General features: G+C 38.8%; 1 protein-coding gene across 1 annotated transcript in view; it reads left to right on the top strand.

Moving 5' to 3' along the window:
• The window catches only part of GLIS3 (GLIS family zinc finger 3), a 148,018-nt gene that overhangs the window by 14,416 nt on the left and 109,392 nt on the right, over positions 1–24,210 (top strand). The window contains 1 exon segment of the mRNA XM_005155006.1: positions 20,566–20,755. Within this exon segment, the coding sequence (XP_005155063.1) occupies positions 20,566–20,755 (190 nt within the window).

Genomic DNA, 24,210 nt, shown 5'->3' with positions numbered 1-24,210 from the left:
TTTACAGCTGAAATTACAGAGATGTCTTAATGTCTGCACAGTGTCTATGGCCATACCTCTCAATTACCTGTCATACGCCTTCAGTATGTGTCTTTTTATCTGAAATGTACCTGGTCTATAAATATTAATAAACATTTCCTGGATACTGCTGAGCCTCTTCCCTCTTCAAAATTTTACAGCATGATTCTTTGCATTAGCCCTGTGGTTGTATGTAGAGGATGAATTCCTGGCAATTATGGGTAGTAGCACATTCTAAATTAGTGCCTGTGGCAGGCGTAATAACTCAGTAAAGATACAGGTTAGTAGTTGTTATTTCTCCAAACTGGTAGCACATGTCAGAAGCTCCTTTAGGAAAGTAATCCTTTAACAGGTACCATAAAATGATGGAGGGCAGTGATGGGTGTAACTCTTGCTTTCCATCTCTTGATAATAGTGGTTTTGCTTCTAGTCTATATTCTCCAGTTCTCACTGTGGTCTGGTTATTTCCCCATCATTACTGCCTTTTATTTTTAGATTTTTTAAAGCACTGTTCAAATCCCGGCTCAGTCTCCAGTATCTTTGTAAAGTGATGAAGAGTGACTGTGACAGCAGTCACAATGAGGTTCTAGTGTTAAAAATACACACTTTACATGCAGTTACAGAAAGAAATAGATACAGAGCAGGTAGAGCTGCAGTGTGAAACATCTGCTGTGAGTAATCAAAGTGTCCTTGCACAAGAACACAGCAAAGTAATATGCGTTTGTTTTTTTTTTTTTTTTTTTCTTCATGTAGATTTTCCTTATTACTTTGGTTTTTAATTCTGGTAAGACCAATGCTGATAGAAATTCATTTGGGTGTCAGATCTGATAGCATATGAAGGGATACCTGTGGGAGGAAGAACAAAGCGTACGTACCCATGTTTACTTAAACCACAATATAATTCTGCTAATTGCCCTGCTACATGCCAAAGGGAACACCAAGGACCAAATCTGTGTAAATGATATTCAGGTTATTTGAGAAGTTTTGCAAAGCTGTACTTTGTGAGGGAGGTATCTGGAAAGTGTTGTTCCTCAAGGTTCATAGGTTTCATCAGGAAGATGCAGTGTTGCTTTGCTTCCTTTTCTGTACTTCATTTTCTTTATTTTTACTTCACTAATGTCTGCCTTTGTCTCTACCAAACACCGGCATCAGTCTTGTTGGATTGTTTGTTGTCCTGTGGTTGGAACAGTGAGAAGAGCATAACTGAGATAGTCGGGTACTGATTGTGTCTTACATTTGCTTCTCTGTAATACAAATTATGATTGTCTTATGGCCTCATATGTGAAAGGGGAAGACAGACTGCTGAAAACAATATTTCTAGCCCCAAGTTACTGCACTCTGATCCTCTGTATCCTTCAGAGGTAAGGGATGACAGTTTCTATATGGAAGCTGAACGTAAAGGAAAGGCAGTGAAACAGGCAAGAAAATGAAACATTGCAAGAGAAAAGAAGCTGTTGCTTTATTCCTTTTAAACAGCATAAAGTACAGTATACCCTGCAGAAAAAAAAAATAAAGTCAGTTTTATCACACACAGTGCAATTCTTACTGTCGCAGTGTATGGGATGTAAAAGTACCTACGAAGTATTTTAATTTTTCTTAAATTTCTTGTATTTTCACAAAACCGTGTCAGGATAGTGAAGTCTCAAAGCACTGACTACATTGTGATGAGCTTGAATTTGCAATAGCCTCTTGCACATTTCACTGGTTAGTTTTTTTACAGTCTTGAGCAGTAGTCTCACTTTGACTGACCCTGGCGTCCGAGTGTAGTGGAAGTAAAGTAAAAAACTTACTGTCAGTTTTTGAAAATCTCATTTTCCATTTTCAGAAGTAGAGGTGGGGACTGAATGCAGTGCAGGTGTGAGACAAGTTCATACTCAAGTGCTGCTGAGAACAGCTGTAGGTAGGGAACTGGACTGAGCAAATGCCCTGCTGTTGTGAAAAATACGTATCTCTAGTGCTCACATTTAGTTGGGTTCTCACACTGCAGAATGCAGCTGAGACACCCTGATCTTGGTTTTCTTACAATGACAACTGATAAACATGAGCAACTCTTGGGGAAAAAAAAACCCAAAACATTAAAACACTGTGCAAACATTTGGTCATATAATTAGCTTGCATAATTGTATATAGAAACAAAATTATCTGTTTTGCTATTGCTGGCACCATGCAAAAACTGCAAAAGCACAGCTTTTTCAGTTCTTAAACATGTAATGATCAGTTCATTGTTAGCTACCATGGAAAAACATTTTGTGAATACCAGCTTTTGAGTTTTTAGGTAAAGAAATTAGGAATAAATTCATCAAAACAAGGTTTGCAGGTGAAGCACATTTTTAAGCAGGTTTCACATTTATCCAGTGTCTGCAGATAATTTAACATATATGCTTTCTCAGTCTAGACAATATTGCGAAGAACAGTGCTGACATTTGCTTGCAAGAGCTAGAACCAAGGAAAAAGCTCTTTTTCTTTTGGCTTGAGTTATGAGCCTATTTTGTTTACCAGTGGCATACCTACAGTGGTGCAAGGTGCCCCAGGGCTGCATGTCCCTGGTGAGTCTAGACCCATTCTTTTTACACAAGTGGCTCACTATGCCAAGACCACTCACATGTTCCCCCTTATGTTTTGTCTCCTGATGGCAGGTAATGGAAGAGCCTGAGTAAGCTGGCAAACACTGAGTGACAGTTCAAAGTACCCTTGCCCGTCCATCTTAGTTGACTTTGAAAGGAAAATGTACATAGTACATTTACAAACAGCTCTGTGATTGAAAAATGTTGATAAATGTCAAGTCATTAATGCTATGTGAGGCATGCACTATCACTCCTTTCTGCAATGAGTAACTCAGCAGAATCATCAAGAAAAAGATGAGTGTGAAACTGTGTTTTCAGGGAAAAGATATGGGTTTGACCTAGTGTTTTACTGTGCTGAATATTTTGAATGTGATCTTCAACTTTTTTTTATCCCATTTAATGTTTATAAAGATTACCTTTTATTGAGAGGTGTTGATTCAGAAACAGAAGTGTTTGAGACTACAAGAAAAATATATTCCCTTTCTTGACTAATAAAAATGTTCTCAAGTGCTACAGCAATTAACCTTATTTTGTACAGTCATACATCAAACATTAGGACATGGATTCAGTGCAAACAAACAAAAAAATCACTTAATCTTTAATTTTGTCTTTCTTTTTATAGTTTAGGGGATTCTGGTTCAAGAAAGATTCTGAATTCCTCAGTCTCTGTGCAGACTTAAGAAAGTTGACAGTATGTTAAATCAGAAAGAGCAAATCCACATTGATTAGGCTAAAAAAAATTAACAAATTCTGCAAAACAAGAACAAATATTCATGAGCAGATTCTTTCCACATGACTGCTCTTGTCATGAATTCCTTCACCATATACTAACCTATAAGTTCATTAATAGTCAAACTGAATTGTTTGAATAGTTCTTCACCCACAGATCACTAAAATGAGTCTTTTACTTCACTGCACATGGTCAAGCTCTTGGGCATTCATCCATTTGGCTGATCACATTGTACCCTTTCAAACTATCACAAAGATTGCATAGTAGGTTCGATGAAACACCATACTTTGGCCTATTGATAACTCTAGAAATATTTTTTTCCTGCCCTTCAGCTGCAGCCTTTTGAAAAGACATGGTGTCACTCTACTTGGAACATCACAAGATTAGAAGGGTAGAAAACAAGGAGATCAAAATGTAGTAATGAAGACTACAGACTTTATAGGTGCCTTCTTCTGAATTGTTAATTTAAGAATTTGCAAAGTTAAATGCACATGGATAGCTGTATTTTTGCCCATGTACGTGTACACTAGGTGGTGAAACACGCTTATCTGTGATGGTTTAGTTTCACATGTATTCTTGGTAGAACCCAAGTAGAGTACCTAAAGAGAAACAAAGACATGTTAGTATAGCAGATATTTGTTATGTCAGGCTATGATTGTGTTGCAGTTCTTGTGGAATGAGATTAAAACAACAACCCAATAACTTATTTTAAAGTTAGTTTTATGAAAACTTTACTCTTATTAACATGAGGCAAAGATTAGACTTGAAACTGACTAGTACCTATTTTGGACCAGAAATTAAAAGGTCTATTGAATAGGTAACTCAGTGGAGCAAAACTTTGCTTCATATAAAGTATGTGGGTAGGATTTAAGATATTTGTATTTAGTATTGCAGAAAATGCTGCTGATTTTCAAATTTCAGCACCTGACTTTTAACATGGAATTGTAAAAAAGCCTACACCTTCATCTTAGCTGACAAATTTTTAGTGTTTCCAACAGTTAGGCCTGTTGAAAAGGGTATATGCTTTTGGACTTTTCACCTAGAAAACTAGGTAGGAGTTGTCTTGCATGATAGGCAGAAGGAACCGGGCAGTCTCGGTTGTTAAGTTTCTTTTCTGATCCTGAGACCAATCAGGCAGAGCTAACAGAAGGAAGGATACCATCTTGATGTATGTAACTGGTACTTTCATACATTTATATGGAAGTAAAGCCAGACCTAAGAAGAGTATCTTTGATCAATTGTTGGAAGTTTTCTATAAAATTCACTTGCTGGCTTACATTTCCCTGTGACCATCTGTATTCCTATGAGATAGTTATTACTCTGGGCTTCTCCCCTCACGTCCTAGCTTTTACCCATCTTGTGTGAGATAGGTTGTCACCTTACATCCTAGTGCATAGCTGACGTCCTCTTGGAGCAACCGAGAGGTCCTCCACTCAGTCATGGGGGAAGAGCAATTTACATCACAGCTTTTCATGCCACCACTGCATTTGTCCCACTGCCCAGATTCTACAGAGAGGAGCTATTGTCCCTCTGCCTGTCTCTTTCAGGGCATCTTGAGTAGGTAAATCCTCCTGTACAACCAAGTCATATTGGCCTGAGAAGAGCAGGGAAAGGAACTGTGGTGTTTTAGCCAATATAATTTCTGGAAAGGGCGTGCATGAGGAAATGGCATCACTTCTGTGGTGCCTGCAGCACTTAGCTCAGTTTGCAATTTTGGCTGAGCCTTTGGGATTCCTCTTTGGTTGGATTTCTCTGGCAGAAATATCTTTTTGAAAAAACACCTGCTGATTTTAAAAGCAACAACTGTTGTGTAATGAAACAGAATTTGACCTTCAGAGAATTATTCAGAGTTAAAAGTATTCATATTCAAAGTTCTTGCTGTTGTCTGAAAACCAGACATTCCAGGTTACAAAACTAGTGACTTTCCTGAAAATGCAAGCCTTGTTAAATCCTACAACTACATTATTTGGACAGGAAACTGAATGTTTAATACCTATTCAATGTTTATTTTTCCTTTTTCTCATATTTTTTAAAGTAAGATTTTTAAAACAATGGTGAAGCATTCCTCTTTTCAAAATGGACTCTGATGATGCTTTTAGAAGTAAGTTCAAAGTCTGGAGTGATGCCTAAGTCCAGACATCACTGGGAAGGGCTTCCCCTTCTTTGCCCTCCCTACGAGGGAACTCATAGTGGGTTCCCCACACATTTGCCTCTCCCAGAGAAGTCTCTGGACTTTTTTTTGTGTTTTCTCCATATCCAGAGTTCTGGTCCAGCTGGCTGGAGTTACCTTTCTTCATAGCAGCCCATGTGGTCCCATGCTATGCATTTTTTACTAGAAAGTGTTGGTTACACAAAAATGACAACACACCAATGTTTTGGCTCTTGGTGAGCACTGCTTGCACAGTGTCAAGGCTTTCCACCACATCACCATCACACAATTAAAAAAGCTAGTAGGCTGGGATATGCAAGAGTCTGGGAGGGGACACAAACTTACCAAAAGGTTATTCCATGCTGTTGGATGTCATGCTGAGGGAAGGGAATGCTGGAGGGAAGGAATGCCATCCAGAGGGACCTTGACATGCTTGTGAGGTGGGCTGATGCCAACCTCATGATCTTTAACCATGCCAAGTGCAAGGTCCTACACCTGGGTGGGAGCAATCCCAAGCACAGCTACAGGTTGGGCAAAAAGGAAATTCATGGTAGTCCTGTGGAGAAGGACTTGGGGGTGTTGGTCAATGAGAAAATGAACATGAGCCAGCTGCAGTGTGCTCTCGCAGCCCAGAAAGCCAACCGTATCCTGGGCTGCATCAAAAGGAACGTGACCAGCAGGTCGAAGGAGGTGATCCTGCCCCTCTACTCTGCTCTTGTGAGACCTCACTTGGAGTATTGTGTGCAGTTCTGGTGTCCTCAACATAAAAAGGACATGGAACTGTTAGAACAAATCCAGAGGAGGGCCACGAGGAGGATCAGGGGACTGGAGCACCTCCTGTATGAAGACAAGCTGAGAAAGTTGGGGCTGTTCAGCCTGGAGAAGAGAAGGCTGCGTGTAGACCTCGTAGCAGCCTTCCAGTATTTGAAGGGGGCCTATAGGGATGCTGGTGAGGGACTATTCATTAGGGACTGTAGTGATAGGACAAGGGGTAACGGGTTGAAACTTAAACAGCAGAGGTTTAGATTGGATCTAAGGAAGAAATTCTTTACTGTGAGGATGATGAGGTACTGGAATGGGTTGCCCAGGGAGGTAGTGAATGCTCCATCCCTGGCAGTGTTCAAGGCCAGGTTGGATGAAGCCTTGGGTGATATGGTTTAGTGTGAGGTGTCCCTGCCCATGGCAGGGGGTTGGAACTAGATGATCTTGAGGTCCTTTCCAACGAACTATTCTATGATTCTATGATTTGTGGTGTTGGCATTTGTCTTTCTGAGCAACTACTAAATACACTAAGGCCCTGCTGTCCAGGAAGTGGCTGGATACCTCTCTCCTGGTGGAAAGTAGTTGGTATGTTCCTTATTTTGTTTTGCCTCTGTGTGCAGCTTTTAATTTTCTTATTAAACTGTCCTTATCTTGACTGAGGAGCTTTTCCATCTTATTTCTTCCCCCTGTTGAAAGGGGTGGGGGAGAAGGAGATTCAGACTTGATTCTTGATACATGAGGAAGATATAAGGTGGTCATATAAGAGGAAAAATACTATAATAATTATTCTGGTTGTTGTCTTTTCTTCAATTGCGAGCACTTCAACTTCTCCTGTGGCCTATTTTAATCTTCTGGAGTCCTTTGGAAGTGGAATGTGCCTTGTTTTGTATCTTTAGCATGCAGTGCACATCAGAAGTACTTCAAAAGCAAACATGTTTTTTTTGAACATAAAATTTTACAAACTGTAAAATAGAGTGTGGGTTTTGGTAATAGTGAAATACAGCTACAGCTGACTAAGAGTTGCTGATTTATATCCAGTTCACATTAAATTCGGGGAATTGCAGTCCCTGAGTTGCAGGGAATTGAATCCCTGCAATTTAATGAAAATCATACCAGAATATGAAAGAAACTCACATAAATGGTATGAAGAAGAATACATGAACACCTGCATATGATAGAAGTTTGAAAAATTACATAAGCAGCTCATAAGACCAGATTTTTTCATAAAAATTACTTATGTGCTTGGGAATTTAACTTCACTTAAAGTCAGTAGGGTGAAGTCCTCAAAAATCCCATAATCAGTTTTGAACATTTTAGTTTTACCTGTATATCACATTCTCTGTCAAACTGATGTAAAGATAGGTATCACTTGATTTATTTTTTTTTAGGGATATAAAGGAGAGATACACAGGATAACCAGCTTCTTAAAAAGATTTCAGCATTTTTCAGGACATTTGTGTGGGTTTTCACCCTTTAACAAAGGTATTTCAGCTCAGCAGAGCACGCACACATTTTCCCTTTTTACACCTTTGTCCATGAACTCTTCTTTCCGCCCTTCAGACAGCCCTTGCAGACACGCACACACACTACTGCGTTGGTATGCCAGTGTGGTTTCCTGTGTCTTTGCATCAGACCTTACTCAGTAGCTAACTTTGGATGCCAAACCCTGCCAGCACAGCAGCCTCTTCTTCACAAAGTAATAGCTGTGGTTAAGATGTCATTCTCCATAAACCAATTTTGGCAAGGATGACGGCTAAGGGCAGGAGCTGGAGTTGTCTTTACTTGGCCTAAGCTATTCAAGTGGACTTAATCCTCCCTCTTATTTCCCTGTCTTTGTGGAAGGTAGATGGACTCACTTTACCAAGATGGAATGAGCTTTTTTTTTTTTTTATCTTTTCTTTCTGGTCATAACAACAAAAGACCTGGGAAATTCCAATTAATTAGCATGCCTTGGAGTAATGAAAGAAAAAAGTTGAAAGGAAAATATCTAAAGCCTTGAGAGGACTGTAGGCATCTAGTGACAATACAGATTTTAAGTACTTGTGGTTGTTTCTATAATTTTCCCAGGGTTTGCCTGTCATTGACCTGAAGAGATAAGGTGGAAGGACAAGTGGAAGGTTTTGTTTGGACCATGATGTAATAACATTTTGGCTTTTAAGAAATCTGAATAGACTATAATGTGAAGAATGTTGATAGTAGCCTACTCTAGAAGTCAGCTTAAATAACAAGAACTGCTGTCATTTTATTAGTGCAGTGCACCTTACTAACTATATTATGTTTCATACAACAAGATTGCACATGAAGATAGTGGTAAAAATTACCAGAGAAGTTGTGGTAATCATGCAGGTGGACTTACAAGGAGTAATTTCTACATCTGGAAAGCGTTCTAAAGTGCTCTCAGGTAATCTTGTATCCTGAATTGAGAAAATGCATGCTTCATGTAAGTAAGTAAATGTTTATAGTAGAAAAAATGTTCTCTGAACTACAGAAGTTTAGTTTTATGAGTTGCACTTGGCTTTTCGCCTCTATATCTTTGCAGTTCTTAGTTTAATTGATCTTTATGCTTCCGTAAGAATGTGATTTTCTGACTTTCTCATCTTAAGGACTTTTTGCAAAACAGACACAGCTACTGAATCAAAGGTATGTTTGAGTTGATTGTTGTAAAGGTGGAACAACCAGAGATCAGTGTGGGAACATTTTAAACGATGAAAATAGCATGTGTCAAAACCAAGTTCTTTTTCTTGAAAATGACTTTTGTTTCAGGCAAAAAAACCAAACCAAAACAAAAACCAAAACCAAACCAAACCAACACAAAACCAACAACCTTTCCATTGTGTCTGGAATAGGATTTGCATAATGCTTTGAGATACTGCTGCTGTAGCAATTCATTTGTTGATAATGTTTGATAGACATGCTTGAAATGTATATATCAGTTAACAAGACTGGAACTTGAAAAGACATCTTTTTTTTACTGAAAAGTTTTTTTTTGAGGTGATAAAACATACTGGTATTTAATGAAGCATGAAACTTTTAAATGAACCATGAAAGCAATAGTTAAACTAATTAACTGAGCATAAATCCTCTTAGAATACATACGTTATGTGGGATTTATGCTTGTTATTTCTGCCTGGTTAAACTGACAACTAGGATAACATAGTCATATTAGCTTTCAGCAGAAAAAACATTATCAGTATTTTGTTTTTCGTGCATGGAAAAAGAGAAAATTGCTTGTAGTGCTCAGAATCTCAGTAACAAAGCAGTTGTAAAAATTACCCTTTAGTATCCTTGAGCAGTGGACTTTTATCTGAGAAACAAAAACATACTGAATGTGCTTGTAAGTTACTCACATTCCTGCTTGCATACTGCAAGAGCCAGTTTCTGTAGTTCTTTCCATGTTAACATTTGCCACCTGTTCTTAATTAGTATCACTGTTAAACAGGTTGGCATTTAATCTTTTTTCTTGCTTGCACAAACTCTGAATGCTTGAGCATTTGACTTTCATCAGGGAGGAAAGATCCTTTTCTGAAAAGTGGTGTCAAATACCTTGGCTTATCTGTAAAGATTTAGAAAGAGACTGTCATATGGGATTACAGTTTAACACTAAACAAAGCCTTTATTGAATGTTTTTTTGATGAACAGGTGTCTCCTGCTGGATCATGACATACAATGTAGTCTGGCACTGATGTGTTATGGTGCAAAGGCTGAGACCTGGCTCATGCTGGGGGTAGAAGGCAACCTCCTTGCTCTTATATCCTTTTCTCAGGACTTCTGCACAACTGGTGGCAGGTTTTAGTAGAGGGAAGTTGTCACAGATCATTGGAGTTATGGCAGCCTAACCCTGCTGAGAATCTGTCCACATGCTCCTGGTTCTCTGTTGGATGGAGCTAGCATCCCTATGTCTAGGTGGGTAAAGGAGACAAAAGATCTTCTCTTTGCCTGGGGTCTGGATGAAGGAAAGGGTCTGTGTCTTTCTTCCCAAGGTTACTTACTGCCCATACAAGCAGGCTGACAGGAGAAGCAAGTATAAGATATGCACAAGGAAGGCTGTCTCTGTGTTAGCAGTCCAGAGAGCAGCAAGAAATCATAAATTACTCTTTGAACAGGGAGTACATTGATGTGCTGCCTTGCTTTGGTACATGGAACCATAAAGTCTTTTCAGTAATGGACCTGCATGTGCCTATGGTTACAGATAACAAAGCTTCTGTGTGGCGTTTTCTAAAACATTAAAGATGTTGAAATAACAGAAATTATCAGATATGAGCATCTTTTAATTACAATTGAGGAAAAAAAATTGTAGGAATTACTGAAAAAATGCCATGTATGTATTTCTAACATGAAGAAAATCACAGATGTGCAGTGCAGACTGGACAGTGCCAGAAGCTGTGGGAGATAAAGTGTTATGAAGTACACAGAATTGTTATTCTAAAGTGTTTCCTTTGCTTGCTCTTTTGCATTGCAGTCAGGTGGTATCAGCAAAGAAGTATTCCATCGACACTGCCAGAATTGGTACGCTTGTTTTGCAGTTGAATGCAACACCATTTGATGGGCAATATGTTTCCCTGTAGAATTCATTTGAGTCCTACCATTCATAATGTATGAGGAAGTTTTAGCAATATTATTTTTTGGTTTGCTCCTCAAGTAATGCCACTTGCAGGTCAGTTGAAATAACAGTCTGTGCTCTCACACACAGATGTATGCTCTGTGTTAATTTTGGTCAGATTCAAACAGTATTTTCCCAATGTCACTGGAACTGGGAGGTATTATCTCTAATTCCAATACAGTTCTTTTCTGTTCTTTCAAATATCTGTATTTTTTCGTTTTGACTGTAATAACAATTTTTTCTCTGTCAGTATTGTAACGGTATTTTGAGGAGCTGGCCAATACTGAAATTTAAAAAATGAAACTTTTTTTTTTTTTCCACCTGATATTATAGAATCATAGAATAGTTAGGGTTGGAAAGGACCTTAACTTCCAACCCCTGCCATGAGCAGGAACACCTCAGATTAGACCATGTCGCCCAAGGTTCTATACAACCTGGCCTTGAACACTGCCAGGGATGGAGCATTTACCACTTCTTTGGGCAACCTGTTCCAGTGCCTCACCACCCGCAGAGTAAAGAAGCTCTTTGTTATATATATATATTCCCCCTGTTTTAAGTTTGAACCCATTGCCCCTTTTCCTATCACTACAGTCCCTGACAGATAGTCCCTCTTTAGATGCTGGAAGGCCACTATGAGGTCTCCATACAGCTTCACTTCTCTAGGCTGAAGAGCCTCAACTTTCTTAGCCTGTATTTGTACATTTCTTCATCTGTCTTATGTATTATTTGACATTGGATTAATATAGCAGTAATATATTATGTTACTGGAAGTGTTTCTCTTGTTTTGTACCAGTTATTTGAGAAGAATATGGAGCCTGCTCATTGTATTACTTTTTCAGAAATACAAACTAAATGGTCAGGTTAAGTTTTGTAGTTAGAAACTCACCAGAAGCTGGTATGAGTAACTAAGACTGTGGAGTAGTGGTAGTATAAACCAGAGATGAAAAGCTGTATGTTTTCTACAGTAGAAGAGCAAATACTGTGTATTATCCTAACAAGGACAAAAACAAAGTCATCTGATGTCACTGATAACAAATAAGGAGTTACCCATTGCAGCTAAAACATTTATATTTTAGTCCAGTTAAACATTTACTGGTCTGTGCAGTAGTTAACTGATAACTTCTTTTTATGCAAAATAAGAAAACGAAGTAGCTTTCAAAGTAGCTTTTTAATAAGTGGGAGGCATTCCTAATATGAATAAAACTGATTCAAAATTAACATGAGATTGTAAATGTCCGTGGATCTAGTTGAAAATCTTTGTTTTACAGTGTGTGTTTTCTCCTGGAACTTTCTTGAACCTGGATATTTCATAATATATTCTTAGTTTAGTCATTACTAGACCACTGATTTCATTTGTTTACATTTAGTGGTTAAAGTGTTCCATAGAAGTCAGTGATCTCATTGCTGTCTGCTTTAAACCAGCTAAGTTAATCACCTGTGAAGTATTGTTTTCACTAGTCAGTTCTGGATAATTTTTTACCTTGGTTCCACTTGAAGAGAGACATTGTTTTTCATTGTGCTTTGTCCGTCTCTTTTGTCTCACAATAGAGTTGCTGAAAGTACATGCTTGATTACTTCATACAATGAATAAATAGCAAATAGCCCTGGAAATTAGTGCTAGCTAATTTACCAAGTGCACTCTGATAGTGAAGAAACTGCTTTTCCAAGATTCAAAGCATGGAGAAATTTTAAAGTGCATATGTAGTATTTTCTCATAATACAATGTGGTCATATAATCCTGTTCAGTGTATTTCCTCCAGATTATTTTCCTTGATTGTAAAGATTAAGTCTCTCTGAACAGTTAAGGACATGGGAATTGCCGATACTAGTAGATTAATGGTCTGACTCACTGTTCAGAGTGGACACTTCCAGAGGCTTTGGAGGAAATTTCTTACTAACAAGGCATTGCTAATTTTAAGTGTTAAGAAAATCATGAGATGGTAACCATATAATTAAAACCAGTGAGGTTTTAGGATCTCAATTTCAGAATTTTTTCTCTAACTAGAAAGCCTTGATTTTTTTAAAATTGTATTTTCTAAGGAAATAAAGGCAATCTGTTGTGTGGTGTCATTAGTTGAGAAACTGTCATATTTGACAAAAATGATAATCTGTCAACTTTATTGAGCCATAGTTTAGTAATTTACTTGTACCCTGAAAAATTCTAGATTACATGCTGTCCAAAATTGCTCATAACTAATGTAGGTTTGACTGATTTTTTTGTTTGTTTGTTTTGTATAGTCCACCTACAAGCCTCAGGGTCTTACATCAAGGACTTGGGCTCAGGGAATGTTACCAGTGTGAAGAATTCCAGATTCCCAAACAGGCAAAGACTTTGGCTGATCCTGTAATAGAGGCAAGTGCCAGTCTTTCTCCAGTTCATAGAATCATAGAGTGGTTAGGGTTGGAAAGGACATTAAGATCATCAAATTACAACCGCCTGCTGTAGGCAGGGACGCCTCACCCTAGACCATGTTGGCCAAGGCTCTGTCCAGGCTGGCTTTGAACACTGGCAAGGATGGAGCATTTACCACTTATGTGGGCAACCTGTTCCAGTGCCTCACCACCCTCAAGAGTAAAGAACTTTTTCCTTATATCTAACTGAACTTCCCCTGTTTTAGGTTTGAACCCATTACCCCTTATCCTATCACTACAGTCCCTAATGAATAGTCCCTCCCCAGCATCCCTGTAGGCCCCCTTCAGATACTGGAAGGCTGCTATGAGGTCTCCACGCAGCCTTCTCTTCTCCAGGCTGAACAGCCCTAACTTTCTCAGCTGATCTTCATACGGGAGGTGCTCCAGCCCCCTGATCATCCTTGTGGCCCTCCTCTGGACTTGCTGCAACAGTAAACGGGAGTTTGAATTTGAAATTGAAAATGGGGGTTATATTTTCCTTTTTCCAGTTGTCGGGAATGCCACCTGACTTTTCAAATATGATGGCTTAGCAACTTCATTTGCCAGCTCCTTCAGGACCTGTTGAATTTCACCAGATCTCATGAGCTTGTGTACATTCAGGTTCCTAAGATCTCAAACCTGATCCTCTCCTACAGTGGGTCTGATTTCTTCACCCTCAATTCCGCCTTTTCATTCTGCCTTGTTTGAAGCTACAGTTTAACACTTAAAAAAGGGCTTCAAAGGGTCTAATATCCACTGCTCTGTAGCTGGTGTCTCTATGTAGTTGGCATGCAGTGGTTCCTCTTAAGTTGTTGTAGAAACAATAGAAAAGTGCCCATTATGTTTAAGAACAAGTAGACAATGCTGGCTCTCTAGTAGTCATTAATAATATGATTAAAATTGGAGGAGGGGAAGCCTGAAAGGTTTGGCAGTCCCAGGGCAAGAGGGGTTGGGCTATTTCCCATCTGGAAACAAGTCTTCCAAACAAACCTTTGAGTATTTTCAATTAGCAGTTACTGAGAAGCACCTCCAACTAGGGTGCCAAAACCTCTGCAGATATGGTGACACAGAACAAAGATGTACATGGTAACAGAGGCCTGCAACCTCTGGAAGATTCACCATGTTGTGGAGAAAGAATAAATTTGGTTTGAAAAGGCCTTGATGACTTATATGTAACCTACATGAAAAATACATTGATGAAGACTTATCTACTGAATTGGTTTCTGTCCTCTCTGTTTTTATTGTCTTACAATAAGCCTCTTTCTCCCCATTTTGACTGATACTGAATCCACACAAACAAGACTGGAAGCCTTTTTTTTTTTTTCAAGGGAAACCAACTGTTTCCAAAGCCCTTAATTATTATACTTCAACAGACAGAAAATCCCCCAGGGGAATTACCTACTGTTCCTTTGTTGCAACTCTTTTTATTTCTTCTAATAGCTTTTTTCAGATAGTTTTAATAGCTTTCTTTTATACTATTGATCTAAGAGATGATTGAATTTAACCTGGTTTGTACTATGTATTTGGTATGTTGTGTTTCAGAACACCAAAAAATTAGAACTGTTTTGAGGTTACATGGGGTTTTTTCCCATTTATACATGGGAACCATAGTTTACAATTTCAAAGGTTTGGTGAAGCAGTTTTACTTTATAACCTGACTTACTTGGCAGGATTAGCAAGTTACTACTCTTGACTTGGAGAAGCAGACAAAGAAATCAATTAGTTTTCAATCAGTATCTGATAAAAGAACATTTATTTAAATAATTTAAATATCAGATTATGCCTCCAAAAATTATGAATGTGATATAAATTAAGAGAACCTGATCCGAAATTCAGCATACCTAAATTAAATTCATTGTATTTTTCTGTATTCTTTGAATGTTCTTCAAAAGATTGCAGTGAAATACTTCTGCATGTCAAATGTGATTGAAACTTAGCTATTAACCAGCTGTAGACAATAAACAGGGAAAACAGACAAGCTAACAAATGAGCAAGTGAATGGGTTAAAGTAGTTCTATAAAATGTTTTTACTGTTTATATTTTTTAATTGTTACTATTAGTTACTGATGAAAGAGCAGTTTTGATTTATGTGTAATATGTTTATTTGGAATAAATGACATGCTAATCAACTGTAGCTCTTCCTGTGAGCCCACTCAGGACTAATTCCACCTCCTCAATTTACTGGACTATCTCATGATTTATATAGAATCATAGAATCAAGTAGGTTGGAAAAGACCTTTAAGGTCATCAAGTCAACCGTTATCCCAGGCCTGCCAAGTCCACCACTAAACCATGTCACTGAGGGCCTCATCTACATGGATTGTGAACACTTCCAGGGATGGTTATTCCACTCCTTCCTTGGGCAGCCTATTCCAATCCCTGATAATGGTTTCAGTGAAGCAATTTTTCCTAATATCCACTCTAAACCTCCCCTGGAGCAGCCTGGGGCCGTTCCCTCTTGTCCTATCACTTATTACTTGGGAGAAGATATCAACCCCCACCTCACTACGACCTCCTTTCAGGCAGTTGTAGAGAGCAGTAAGGTTCCCCCTGAGCCTCCCTTTCTCCAGACTAAACAACCCCAGTTCCCTCAGCCATTTCTCATCAGACTTGTGCTCCAGACCCTTCACCAGCTTCACTGTCCTTCTCTGGACCTGCTGTAGCACCTCAAAGTCTCTCTTGCAGTGAGGGGCCCAGAACTGAACACAGGATTCAAGGTGCAGCCTCACCAGTGCTGAGTACTCATGTTCAGCTCCATCAATCATAACCCCTAGGTCCTTTTCCTCAGAGCAGCTTTCCAGCCACTCTTCCCCAAGCCTGGAGCATTGCATGGGGTTGTTGTGACCCAGGTGCAGGATCGGGCACTTTGCCTTGTTGAACCTCATACAATTGGCCGCAGCCCATTGGTCCAGCCTGTCCAGATTCCTCTGCAGAGAACTCCTGTTTTCCAGGAGATCAGCACTCCTGTCCAGGTTGGTGATGTCTGCAAATTTACTAAGGGTGCACTCAATTCCCTCACCCAGATCATCAGTGAAGATATTAAGCAGCACTGGCTCTAACAGCAAGCCCTGCAGGACAGCACTACTGACTGGTCACCAACTAGATGTGATACCATTTACCACCACGCTTTGTGCTCTGCCATCCAGCCACTTTCCAACCCAGGAAAGAATATACCTGTCCTGGTCATGAGCAGCCAGTTTCTCCAGGGGGGTGCTGTGGGAGACAGTGTTATTTGAACTTACTTAAGTCCAAGCAGACAATGTCCACAGCCTTCCCCTCATCAACCAGGTGGGTCACCTTGTAATAGAAGAATATCAGTTTGTTTAAGCAGCACCTGCCCTTTGTGAAGACATTTAAGACATTTAGGAACTCCTAATTTAACTTAAACTAAGAACTTTATTTAAGACATTAAGGAACTCCTGGTTGTCCTTTCATTGTCCTGAAATTTGCAGGCTTTGGGTCAATGACACAGCAGACCTGTACTGAGGGCTCCTCTTGCACTGTGGCTATATGATGTCAGATGCTGATGTGGGACATAGTCATCTGCCAGTCCACATTTATTCAACGCTTCTGAACATGCTTTCTGACAACTTTCTGACAGCAGCAGGCTCATGCCAGGTTAGACGTCCATTTTGCACCCATTTAACTTTGTGCTAGATCAGATGTGGTCTGCACTACTACAGCTGGCGCAAAGTCAGTGTAATCTTCCTATCTTGAGCTCTGACATATCTGATATCTCAATATGAGCGTGCCTGATTCAGATCAAATTAATAATGGCCAGTGGCCTGCAGGGTACAGATTAGGTATTAATGATGGGGGTTTGGCACATTTACACCTGTATGAAACAATGGATAAGATGTTATGATTTTGCTTTTCATAGCAGTAGTTTTTTACTTTGCAGTCTTTTTCAGTGGTGGGAGATGATTATGGCATTGCAGAATCGCCTAGGTTGGAAAAGGCATTTATGATCATCAAGTCTAACCATTAATGATGATAGTTTCTTTCTGGATAATTTCTCTTCCCCACACCCTCACACCCCCTTTGCCTTTTAAGTGGAGTAATTGCAGTTTTTCTCCTTAATAGCAAGTGTTTGTCAATGATAAAAGGAGCAAAACCTTCTATTTCCACTTCTGCATCAGAGAAATGCCCAGGCAAATGTTTATCAGGACCAGAGTCTTGCATTACGTTTGTTTGTTATCCCAATAATACAATCTCTAATTTTCTCGTTTTTTCCTTTTGTCGATAAGCGATTATCTTTGGCTGTCATCCTTACCCTTACACAACAAGTTCTCTTAGCTTTTCTCAGATTCACTCAGGTGCTGTCTATGCACAGGCAATAAAAGCAGACCCTATAACTGAAAGGGAAAGTAGGATATAATGAGGATGACACTTCTGTATTTTAACAGTACTGGTTTGACACTACTCACTTTTCTGGTTTTACTTTTGGGATTTTTTTTTTTCCCCTGACTCGTAAGTTTCAAGCAGATCAGGTTAATCATGTGTAAATAGCAATTTCACTGTATCAATTACAGATTGTTGTTTGAACCAGTATATGGTCTGTCCCTAAATGAAAGTCTTACAAGGGCACTTTTCTAAAGAATAGCTGTCTAAACATATGTAATATTCACACAGATATATTCACATAAAGATACTACGTAGTAGTATGTATTTCATATGATGTGAATGTTACATAAATTTTTAACTTCAGCCAACCCAGCTTTTTGCCAAGAGGAGTGGTGTTCATTTTATTCCAGGGGCAGTTTAGGATTTTTGCCTAATTTTTGCTGGCTGGTTTCATTTTAACACCCTGTAACATAAAAACAACTGCTGAGTAGCACAGTGATTCAGCTTTAGTGAGTTCAAAATATAAAATGCTTTACAAGAAAGAAAATAAAATACCTTCTCCTATTCCTTTGATTTAACTGAACATCTTCAGTAAGAGCAGACAGTAATCCTACAATCCTGAAAGGTTGTTTTCTAGTACCCAAAGTAGCTGACTGCAGTAAAGCAATTCTGCTTACATGTTCGTCCTCATAAATTTCCAGTCCTTCTGGTTAAATTTCAGTACTTTAGGTTATTAAATATTTTTTTCTTTCCTTACCCTTGAGTTTTCAGCCATATGCTATATTCTTCACTAATGTTTTGAAGTAGTAGCAATGAGGAAGTTGTTTTTCCTACAAGGCTGCCATATTTCATCCCAAGGAGTACATTTTGGTGGTGAATCATGCAATCAACTTGTAATATTTGTATACAAATTTACAAAGCACTTAGTATCATAGTGGATGGAGAACCATGTATGTGCTCCTCATGTGTATGTAGATATTACTAATTAGTCAAAAAGAATAATAATTAGAAAAGAAGGCATAGTCCTCAGAAGCAGCCTCAGAAACAGGAATAAACAGTTATACTTTCCCCCTGTTTTTTCCTTTTTTTTTTTCTTTATGGAAAGCTACAATTTAACATTTCTGGGGTGAAATTCAAAATTTTAAGATAATCCTTTTTGATCTGGAGGAGATTAAAGGATTTGGATTTTCTTCCTATGATTGTGGGGACCATAAATGCCGTAATGTACTTTGTGGATTTCACAACCCATTTGAATGTCTTGGAAAAGAATAGTGTGAATTTTACAACCAAGTCAAAAGGAGATTCAATTTAGAAAATGGTTTAAATTGAAAGCACTTTTCACTATTTCCCCTGATGTTGCTGTCCTGCTTTGGGGAAATTGTCCCCTGCATGGGGAAGCAGCTAGAAATGTGAATTATCTCAGTATTAATTTCCAGCTGTGATAAGCCTTTGCTATATCCAGTAACTTCCATATTACAACCAACATTTTTCATCTTGTTTTGATGCAGAGGATCTTGCAAACCACCATCTGTAACCTAAATCAGAACATGATGTACACAGAGCATTTTGCAGATATGTCCCACTTGCCGGCTACCTTTGTAATCTTCTCAGGCTACTGTGTAATAGCCATCAGTTTGAGTCATAGCAGCAGTGATTAAGGGCAGATTGTGGCCTTTTAAAGAAAGTCGAGAATGCTTCTCTGGTTGATTCAGCTCAAATTCCTATTCCCAGACCTCTGAGGGATGCTGGGCTCCTGCTATACCTCTGCTGCGAGGGAAACTGTGCAGCCTATGTGCTTCCCCACAGCAGCCTTGTTACATGGGTTGCACTTGTATGCATGCCTGTAGTCCCTTGCTTTTTGGATGGCTAGTGGTAGGAATGATGGAAGGATTTGCAGTGGCTTAGAGCTGTGGTGTTTGCTAGGATTCAAGGCAGTGTTCCTTGGATTCTCTCTTCCTGCCTTCAGATAACAGTGCACTTACAGCTTGGCTGTCCCTCAGCCAAGGGCTGCTCTTTTACCCGGATGCTTCTTTTAAAAAAAGGGGTCTTTTTAAAAATTCACAAGAAACAAGAGGCTTATAAAAGGTGGAAGCAAGGACAGGCGGCCTGGGATGAATACAGGGATGTTGTTCAGGAAGTTAGGGACTGGGTTAGGAAAGCTAAGGCCCAGTTAGAGCTAAACTTGGCTAGGGATGTTAAGGATAACAGGAAGGGATTCTATAGGTATGTAGCGGCTAAAAATCAGACTAGGGACAACGTAAGCCCCCTCCGGAAACTTTTGGGAGAACTGGCAACACAGGATTTAGAGAAGGCTGAGGTTCTGGATGACTTCTTTGCCCCGGTCTTCACTGGCAAAGGCTCTGACAGGCTGGGAAGGTTGGGGCTGTTCAGGCTGGAGGAGAGAAGGCTGCATGGAGACCTCATAGCAGCCTTCCAGTATTTGAAGGGGGCCTATAAGGATGCTTGGAGAGGGACTTTTCATTAGGGACTGTAGTGATAGGACAAGGGGTAGTGGGTTAAAACTTAAACAGGGGAAGTTTAGATTGGATATAAGGAGGAAGTTCTTTACTGTTAGGGTGGTGAGGTACTGGAATTGGTTGCCCAGGGAGGTTGTGAATACTCCATCCCTGGCAGTGTTCAAGGTCAGGTTGGATGAAGCCTTGGGTGATATGGTTTAGTGTGAGGTGTCCCTGCCCATGGCAGGGGTGTTGGAACTAGATGATTTTAAGGTCCTTTCCAACCCTAACTATTCTATGATTCTATGATGCCTGGTCTTTAGTTTGTGTACTTCAGCACACGTTTTAAACATGCAGAATTTGTTAATTCCCCTTTAAAATACTACTTTTTGTGTTGGGAGAAGCTTGCAGAATCCTTGTAGTTGTTCACTGTTGCATCCTTATCTGGAGATACTTGGTTCCAGATACTTTTCCTACTTTGCAAAGTGAGTTCTGTGGCCTCATCATGGGTTTGTGGAAGATGAATACTAACCTGCCTTGTTTACTTTTAGGAGGTCTTGGTTATGGACCCCAGTGCAAGTCCATTGGAAAAGGCAGCTACAGCAGTCCCATGACAGTTCAACAGCTGAGACCCGTTTCACTTCCTGCTAATCAGGTTTCAACAGCATGCAACAGCATCAACCCTAGCTTACGGAGGTCTATGGATGTTTCCAGCCTGAGTCCTTCTCCATCAGATACAAGGTTCTGAGTTACTTTTTTATATTTTGTACTTTAAAAAGAGGGTATTTTAATACTCTTGTAATTTAAATGCAACCTTTCTGATGATTAAAATGGCCTGAGTGATGCCCTGTTATGCCATTTATTCACTGCAATTTAATTGACACCAGCTATAATCATACTGTTTGGATCATTGAAATCATGGGTGAAATTTGTCCACACATTTTCTATGTTTTGTAGGTCTCTTTTATAGTCACTGAACTATATCTTTGTACTAAGGACAGGAAATGTTATGGAGGATGAAAGCAGACATAGTCCACATGTTGCATCTTCAGGAGCAGTGACCTGTTTCAAGCTTACATAGAACTAAAAGTGCTATGTTGGTGCTGTCAAGTAAAAAAAAATCCTAGATGCCTTCTCTCCTCCTCATCAAATACCTTTGCTTTCAAATTGTTCAGTTGTTCACATAAGTAAATAAATCAGGTCAGTTGTTCCCAGTCTGTACTGAGCCAGGAGTTAATTTTGTCTGTTATACTTATGTCCCTAAAACCTTGTCCATTTTCCTAGCTTTCGTGGGTAGTTTCATGAAAACTATGGCTTTTCCCTGTAAATGTTGCCTTTTTATATCATTAAACCACAGGTAAATATTAATTCATTAATTTTTAAATGCTTAAATAACTTTTGAGGGCTTGGCTGTGAATAGTGTCAGCAAAAATGAAGGGAAAATATTTATCCATACAAATACATTAAGCACATCCTAGCCTATTACTTAAATACACAGTGCTAAAACATTGTGGCATATTATTTCAGAAGCTACATTCCCACTTTTATAGATGTGACTCATTGGCACAGTTGCTTACTGAGTTGAAATGTAACTGTTCTTATTTACAAAAGGCCACAAGAATCTTTACTCTCAAGACAGTTTCCCATTTGCTACATCACTTTATTACAAGGCAAGGAGCATTGTTGAAATAATTAAAATTGGTATTACGTAACTGGAAGAAAATTTTGTTTTGCTTTACTTCAAGATAGTTTGTGACATTTCTTGTTGCTTCAGTTGTAAAGGCTGAGTTTGCCAGGACAATTTACAAGATTAATTATGTATACATGTTTCAACGAAAACCATTCAGTGCTAAGGTGATGATAAATGACAAATCCAGAGATATGCCTTTGAGACAGAACTGCTGGTATAAAAATATCATCAAGTAATTATTACTTAATAAGTTGTAGGTGTTCCTGTATGGTTCCACACACTGTTATTTTAATCTGAATGTGTGGGTGGGTGTACTATGTCAGCACTGAGTTACACATTTTTGTTTTTATTTTAAAGAAACTTTTACTAAGGGTGAACTGAAGTTGAAACTCTGGCAGAATAGTCTCTAATGCCCCTAGAGTCTCTTTTAATGATTTATCAATGAAGATGATATAAAATCAGTTTGCCAGACAAAGAATGTCCATTTCAGCAGTTTGCCCTCAAATTGACAATGTAATAGGGCAAAACAAACTTAAAGTTAGGTTTTAATTGACAGATTGTTGAGACACTTTTTTTTTTTTGAAGTTGCTTCAACAATAAACTACATTAGCCTAAACCAGTTGCTTAGAGTGACTCCATAATCCTTCATGGGCTGAGTGCCTTCCCTGAACTGTATCTCTCAGGCATCATGAACTGTGCAATGGCAGCTCAATCCAAACCAAATTACTTGCTGAATTGAATAAAACCAAAACGACTTGTCTTGTTTTTTGCTGATAGAAGAAAGAAAAAAGTTGGCATTTTTCAGATTTATATTTCATGAGGGATAAATCCTTCCCCATCTTTTTTGAGTTTCCCAAAAACTTTTTTAGAGTATTCAGTTATTCTGCTTGAAACCAGATGCAATATTGTGATTCACTTTGATGTAAGTCAGAAAATGTCCTAGGAAAGAGCAAAAGAATTTGGCTAGTAATACTGAAGACAAAGCAAAAAGATAAGAAAACAGTTTTCACTCTTCCATGTTTATGGGTAGGAGTCTTGTGTACGTAGGAGTTTATGTGTAAGGTTATACTTGACATTGTGGCCTCTGTACACAGAGGGAGAAAGTAATTACAAGGAATCTCATGTAAACATTCATAAAAGATCACAAACTGGTTTAATTTACAATAAGTAGACATCCCAATTAATACCATCTGAGAATCTGGCACAATGGTATAGCTGGCCCTTCATTTTCCTATTAGCTATATTTATTTTCCCCCAGAAAACTACTTAGTCACAGTATAGCCTGGGTTTTAAAGGAATGTTCCTTGTTCTGGAAGTTGGAATGTTCATTGCTTTTGAGTTTAGAGGCTTAATCTGGGGCTTCTTCAGATTATCTGGCTCTTACTGTGTACTTGAAATTCTGGGCCAAAGTGTTTGTTTGCTGGTTTTGTTCTGAGACTTTTGAAATGCAGTTTTTCTTTGGCTTCACTGGTGGGTATATCCCTTTGTGTTACGCATTAGAAACTTTTTGAATGATACTGGTTCTGTGAGGCATCTGATTAAAATTCTTGACATTACAAAACCAGATTTGTTATGTTGATGAATTTTTGTTCCTACTTATAAAAGAAAATAAATAATCAAACCAGCAAAAAAGCCTAAACCAACCCTATTTGTATTTTCCAGAAATACATATATATATACTAGTATGGAAAAATCAAACCTTACTTACTCCTCTTGCTCTGTTGAAGACTTTGGAGCTGTTTAGGGGTCACAGCATACTAACATGATTTAACTGCCCTGTAATGAGCTGAACTTTAGCAAACCCTTTGATAACAGACCCAACAGCCTGAATATTATTTTTTTTTCAAACAAATATTATCCCTTTAGATCTGAATTTTGCACCACATTGACCTGGTATAGCAATCCCATTTTTCTCATTTCTCTCAATGCAAACTGTAGTCAGCATGTTAATTGTGCTTTTCTTCAATGGTGTGTTTTGAAAGTGCCATTTAAACCCCGATGAAGTAACATAACCTTCATAACAGTAGGCTATACTGACATTCAACCTGAACAGGATGTTTCTTACAAAACAGTGTTCAGCAAATCAACAATCCATTACAAGCAAGTATCTTGAGCAAAGGAGCATTTACCCATCGATCCTGTAGGTCACCACAACAAGGCTGAGTAATATTTAGAGCTACATTTTCACTGTTCATGAGGTATCTCAGTGTACGGATGTAGCACCTGCAAATTTCTTTGTCCCTCCCTCAGCCTGTACCAACCTTCCCCTCTAGACAAAAGAGAGCTAAGTGGACAGCCAAGGTGCCCTGACAGTCAAATTCCCCTCCTCCAGCTCTTCAGCAATGACTGAGCTGTGTTCCTGTAGCACGATCCAGCCCTTAAATAAAAATCATTGCAAAATGGCTTTTCTATTTTATGTTGTTTGACTCTCAATTGTTTGAAAATGCTGCAATAATAAGTAATATGAAAAAAATCCCATCATTCAGGGTGTTCTCATGTGATGGGC

This window comes from Melopsittacus undulatus, chromosome Z (genome assembly GCF_012275295.1).
Source record: "Melopsittacus undulatus isolate bMelUnd1 chromosome Z, bMelUnd1.mat.Z, whole genome shotgun sequence".
Classification (NCBI taxonomy): Eukaryota; Metazoa; Chordata; class Aves; order Psittaciformes; family Psittaculidae; genus Melopsittacus; species Melopsittacus undulatus.
The sequence above is the reverse complement of the archived record's forward strand: the minus strand, read 5'-3'. Positions and strand labels throughout refer to the sequence as shown.